This window comes from Scomber japonicus, chromosome 1, assembly GCF_027409825.1.
Source record: "Scomber japonicus isolate fScoJap1 chromosome 1, fScoJap1.pri, whole genome shotgun sequence".
In the NCBI taxonomy this organism is placed as follows: domain Eukaryota; kingdom Metazoa; phylum Chordata; class Actinopteri; order Scombriformes; family Scombridae; genus Scomber; species Scomber japonicus.
In genome coordinates, this window is record NC_070578.1 from 5075017 (window position 1) to 5081279 (window position 6263).

The window sequence follows — 6263 nt, forward strand, 5'->3', positions numbered from 1 at the left end:
TGATATGCTGTATCTGAAAGCATTTTTATTCATTATTAATGTTCAATGAAGTACAGAAGCAGTTATACACATACAGTAAGTGTAAACTTGTGCTGTTGTCTTTGGACAGTTGCATTGCCTATACTTTTAAAGTTAATTAAATCAGTATCATATTTAGCTGAATTTAATCAGATTCTAAATTTCATTAAGCACATTACAAATCATAAGATGTATTACTGGCGTTGCTTGTAGATGAGAAGCTGCATGGTTTGCCTCCTGTTGAAAAGACAATTGAAAATGTTAAAAATAATTACACATACAGTGCATGCAAGTGCGCGAACACACACACACACACACACACACACACACACACACACACACACACACCAGCATATACGCAGTAAAACAATAAAGTGATCTTGGTACAGGTCTATCATTTAATAAAATACAGTATATCTACATATTACAGCAGATTTTTAAATAGAAAATGAGTCAACAAATACAAACTAACAATAAAACAAAACAGTTATTAGTAAAGTAAAAATAGAAGCCTCCAATTCACCACAAAATATTATACAGTACTTAGTTTAAATCATGTTGATGATGGTGTCCACAGAAACTTACTTTAATTTCTAGAGGAATTGGTTCCTTTGCACAGGTTCCACATCAGGTTGGGAAGCAGCTTAATCTGAAATGAATTAAAAAAACAGACAATTCTGAAAAAGTTGCTTCATTTCTTATTTCAACTGCTGTAAAGTGAACGAAGATCATTCACCCCACCCCCAAACCCACCCACCCCCCAGGTCTTGCTCCCTCTGCCCACTCCCAAAAAGAAAGAACTTCCGCTCTGTAACAGCTCAAAACAAATTGGTAAATGGCTAAACCAAATTAGGCAGGACGTTGAGATGGAATACAGTAAGCAGGGAGGGGAGATCAGGCCATGGCTACTATCCCGACATACTGTCGATGAAGGATGCCCATAAACTGATTTTTTTAACGTGAGCACCATGCATGCCAGCTACAGACTTCTCTAGTTTAGCTATGTCAATAGCTGTATTAACCCAGTATTGGTAGGACAGGTCGTGGGGAGATTTCCATCTCTGTGCAATAAATTTCTTGGCTGCAGTGAGGCCTACCAGGAACCAGCATTAAAGAAAGGTCTAGGCCATTAAAATCATTTAGCAAGAGAACTGTTGGGGAGCAGGCGATGGTACGCTTCAGTACTACGGACATCTTGTTGGACACCATAGTCCAAAAGTCTCTCACCCCAGGGCATTCCCAGACCATATGGACAAACGTTTCTGTAGAACCTAAAGAACATAACTGGCAGATGGGAGCTGGATTAATTTTCATAAGAAATAGTTTCCAAGGAGTGCAGTAAAGTCTGTGTATGAAGTTATAATGAATCATTTGATGGTTAGGATTACAGGATGATAGGACTACCCTTGACCTGACTATGGACCAATTGATTGTATTAGGTGTGATTGAGAAATCATGGCTCCAGTGACAATCCACTTGCAGGGGTTTTTTCTGCACGTTTCATGATGTGAGTATAAAGAGAGGAGACCAAGCCTTGGGTAGCTAAACTACTGCAAATTTTATGAATTGGGCATCTGACATGATGTCGGAAAAGGGTATTGATCCCTTTATTGCTCCATTGAGGAAAGGAAATCGGGTGACCACCCAAGCAAAGGGCAAAATTATTAAGTAAAGGAAGGTGGGGATGGAATTTCAGTTGATTGCCAGAATGTGATTCCACGGTTCTCCATGTGGCAACAAGATGTGATATTATAGATCCAAATTTGGATTTACAGGTTTTTAGAGGGATGTTAGAGTAAATTAAATCCTGAAGCCTATGTGGTTTTACTGCTACTATGATTTTCCTCCAAAGAATGCCAAGCTACTTGTGCCCCCGGATTTAACCAAGTATGAAGAGGTCGAAGCGTTGAAGACCAGAAATAAAACTGGAAGTTTGGAAACCCAAGGCCACCAGAAAGTTTTTGCCCCTGCAAGACGGACATTGTAATCCAAGGACATTTCCCCTTCCAAACATACCAATTTTATATTTTTTATATAATTTCATCGTTCAAAGTTTATTGTATGTCCATTTACTAGTCTGTCCATTTTGTCCGCAGGGTGATAGATACAGTAGTATGATGAGAGAGTAGTGTTGGTAGGTGGTAGGCTAGTGGGTAGCCAGGTTAGAAGGTAGGAAGGATGAAGATGAGAAGAAACAAGAGCATGTCGATAGTTCAGAGGGAATAGTAGTAACAGGCTTCATGGGTCAAAAGATACATACTGCAGCGATAAAGACGGTTCACCCGAAGGATGTCGTTGGGACTCATCTCGGTGGCCTCGCCAATGGGCACGTTGGGGTCGGGGATGGGAATCATGGTTGGCTTCCCATTCTTGGAGAAAAAATCACTGGGGTGCAAACAGGCAGTAGTGAACATGAGTTTAAAATGTAAACTTGTAACCATTCTGTTTTCACAACTGCTTAAATCTTGTTCAACAGGAACCACTAGTTCTTCCTGCAGAGCTGAGTGGCCACTGGTGTACAGTATGGGAGGATTAAAGCTGCATCAAGAATGTTTCACCACCTGGGGGCTGAAAAACTCAACAACAACCTGAAAACATAATAATGTAATGTAGTCTGACATATCACTTTATGAGGTTGTTCTGGCTAACATGTCTAGATGTACATCTAGCAGACACACAGACTACAATTAGCATTCATTTGGATAGATGCTGTATCCACTTGATTTATGTAAGTCCAATATTCTCTTTTCTTGAAGAGGCTTCAAACACTCTGATAGACAAATCAAAGGAGTAGCTTCCAAATTTATAATGATTTTAGTACAACATTCCCGACCACTGCATTTTGAAAAAAGGAAGAATACTGAAGTAAATGATTGTAAGTATAAAAGAAGGGTTTGTCATAATTATAATAATAACATGATTTAAATTTTGCTTAAGTATACTGATCAATGAGTAAACTATGAGAGCTACCTTTTATACTGCATGACAGAGTTGTAGTCATAGGGAGTGCCAAGGTTCCTTGTCTCGACCTTTTTAAATTGGCTCGCTTTTCCTGTGAAAGAATCACACAAGTCAGATTTGGTCTGTTCCATTACAGTTTGTCAGTAAAATGTTTGAAAAGTGCAGTAAGTGAAAAGCATGAACAGCATATGCAGGAAACTACATATGTCACTATTTCTGTACCAATGGTTGCTCATTCAAGAGGTCTTGATAAACATGATTCACACCCTGAGTTACTTTATACCTGCTGAAATGAAATGATGAAGTCCAGTCATTTATTAGTAAGTGTTAAGGGTCACATGTATATTAATACATCCTGATTTTTGTTATTTCAAAAGTAATATTGAAGCCATAGTTTATTCTATATAATGGATAATGACTTTTTCAAATTTTTGATGAAGACTGTGATGATTCACCATCTTTGATGTTTTCCCAGATGATTTTAATGTGTTCGTCCCTGTCAGACCGACTCTGTTCATGCTTGAAGCCCAGGGCATGGAGCAGCTCATGTTGGATGGTGTTGTGATAAATGCACCCAGGAGTCTTCAGCGACAATTCCTGGCCCCCACCCAGACACCCTACATATGAGTAACACCTGAAACAGAGCAGTAAATAAAACTGTAAAAGAGCCTTAATGTTTCCCCAAGAATATCGCACATTGTGTACTTTTGACCTGAGACACACCATGTCTGTCGCATTCAGGTGTGCTATAGTGCATGTGTGGTCCTTACCCATTGAGTGACTGGATGTAAAGAAAGTCCCTCTGTCCCTTGCGAGGGATGAAGCGGATGCAGGTAGACCGGGAAAATGACTCCAGACCTCGAATGATGGTGCTTCTGTCTTTGGGGGCTTGAATGAAAGAAAAAACAACAACATGTATTATCAGTTTAGTCAGTTTTCTTATCTTAATCTTGATGGGCAACAAGTCAAAAAGTTTTAAAAGGGGACTGTGTAACTTTTTTCTGAACAGTAGCCACTGTAGCAAAAATGGGATGATTACTACTTATTACTAATTATTAGGACATTTTTAAAAGCAAATTTAAGACTTACCTTTGTAGCCTAGTTTGTCTAAATTTTATTTAAAGGTTTTATTATATTCTGTTCTTTTATTTATCTTTTTTAAACGGTTTGGATCATTCGTTTATTTAGCCTATTTATTGTATAATTTTAGTTATTAACATTATTATGTCATTGTATTAATGTTAACTTTTAAATTCTAGTGTGAGTTTAAAACTTATTTATATTCAGTTCTTTTTATTTATTTGGTGTTATCCAGTCTCTGGTGATTCCTCACTGCAAATTGCTGAGAGTGGGATAGTGCTTCCTCAGTTTTCAGCGTGTATGTATTATGTGTGAGAAAAAGTGTGTATGTGTGTGTCTGTGTTTGTGTGTCTTTTGGTTTTGCTTCGGCTTTGTTTTTGCTTGCTTTTATTATGTTGCACCACATTTTAATGTATGAAAAGTTCTAGATCAATAAAGTCTGTTTGATTGATAGAGGTGTAAAGAACAAATCAGATCACAAATCACTTTTTCCACCTCTCAGCTAGATGGTTAGTGAGACTTACAGTACTGATTGGAGATGCGGTAAGGAACATAGACTTTGCCATCAGAAGCTTTTGGCCACTTGCAGCTGTCGTCTTTGTCATCGGTGCAGGGATCAGCATTCCCTAGATCAGTTGGCACTGCTATGTCTCCAAACATCACTAGAGGATCACCAGGGTTCTTTCCTGTAAAATGACATGATGACAGTTGAGAAAAAGTTTTCATCTTGTTTGTTGTACTGCATTTCAATCAGGCAGGTCAAATCTGAGTCTATATAGGCTAATATACTGTAATACTTGCATAATGTAATCTCAGTTTAAATGTAAAATGATTGTCTTGCTCTATGCATTTACTGCTGGAATGATAATTTCACCAAAGATGAAATGTTATCACATATTATGAGATCTGTACTGAACAACACAAAGGAGCTGCAGTGGAGATGAACATACCCAGATTGGCATTGGCTTTCTCTATCAGTGCGGAGACACTGAAATCATCTTCCTCAATGGTGTTCCCTGTTGAATAGAAACAGTTTGTTCATGTACTTGAATGTAACTCAATGAATTGCTATATATTTACATGAATACTAAATATTTACATCAAGTAAATACATTTTACTTCATGAAATGTAAGTAGGTCTTACCAGAGGATTCATCACTCTTTTCAAATGAAGCCTGTAATAGCATGCAGAGGTTGGTCAAATGCTGTTAAATTGATATAGTGCCACTGTGGTCTTATCTGAATTCAATATAATATTTTATGCAAGTTGAAATATTCAGTTTAAATCCTGCAAACTTCAATTTCAGAGACTACTGAATGAAACATTTGCAATACTGTGTGAATACTGTATGAATCTAAAGGTGTCTGCTGATGCTTACCTGCAGAGTGAAGCTCTGGACAGAGCAGAGGAGGATGCTGAGCACAGCGGTCTGGAGGATCATGGCTGGTCACAGGACAGCAACAGCAGACAAAGAAGACATCCAGAGAGACAGAAGATCTCAAGCTTATATTGGTGGGAGAGCAACTTCCTCTTATCCAAATATGGCATGTTGCTCAACAACAGTAATGAAAGAAGTACTCAGATCCAACGCAACAATGTAGAAGTATATCATCATAAGTGAAAGTCTTGCTCTTATAATCATACTTAAATAAAAGTAGAGGTTGGGCCAAAGATAAGTCCACAATTTGTATTTATGTTTTACCTTTTCTCTTTCTGTTATATATTAGAGTTGATCTTGTTTGGTTGGGATTTGGTTGGGTTTTATCTTCACCGATGCATTTTATTTTATTTTATACATTTTATATAATACATATGTATTTTTTATATGTTTATTTAATGTACAATAAACATGAACAAAGTGACTAAAGCTGTCAAATAAATGTAGCAGAGTATAACATACAATATTTTCAATGGTTTAAAGTATAAGTGTCTCAGAATTGTACAGTACTTGAGTGAATGTACTTAGTTACATTGCACCACTGCTCAACAGACACTTATTGACAAATTCAGCTCAGGTGGAAGTGACCGTTATTACTTGAATTAGACTGTGATTTGTGCAAGATGTGGGCTAGTTTCCTGTTTCCTGATGTTTTGTTTATAGGAAGAAAAAGTGTACAACTAAATAATCTATCATGGAAAATGATGTTTTTTTCTTTCTTTCTTCTTTAAAAAAAAAAAAAAAAAAAAAGGTACTGTGAAAATA

General features: G+C 37.2%; 1 protein-coding gene across 1 annotated transcript; it reads right to left on the reverse strand.

Moving 5' to 3' along the window:
- Positions 1 to 215: 215 nt before the first annotated feature.
- Positions 216 to 5501, reverse strand: LOC128362256 (low choriolytic enzyme-like). Its single transcript, XM_053323000.1, has 10 exons — positions 5439 to 5501; positions 5204 to 5234; positions 5010 to 5075; positions 4584 to 4745; positions 3750 to 3867; positions 3435 to 3613; positions 2989 to 3070; positions 2279 to 2403; positions 604 to 667; positions 216 to 255 (listed from the first exon to the last, which is right to left on the reverse strand). The coding sequence occupies exons 1-9, from the start codon at positions 5499 to 5501 to the stop codon at positions 663 to 665; spliced, it is 831 nt and encodes a 276-aa protein (XP_053178975.1). The 3' UTR covers positions 216 to 255; positions 604 to 662.
- Between the last annotated feature and the right edge of the window lie 762 nt (positions 5502 to 6263).

What these genes read in the sequence shown, in the direction of transcription:
- LOC128362256 (XM_053323000.1), bottom strand. Translation starts at nt 5,501, where the DNA reads ATGATCCTCCAGACCGCTGTGCTCAGCATCCTCCTCTGCTCTGTCCAG. An exon ending in TCCAGAGCTTCACTCTGCAG is followed by an intron (nt 5,235 to 5,438) that starts GTAAGCATCAGC and finishes ATGCTATTACAG; the next exon opens with GCTTCATTTGAAAAGAGTGA. An exon ending in GAAAGCCAATGCCAATCTGG is followed by an intron (nt 4,746 to 5,009) that starts GTATGTTCATCT and finishes GTCATTTTACAG; the next exon opens with GAAAGAACCCTGGTGATCCT.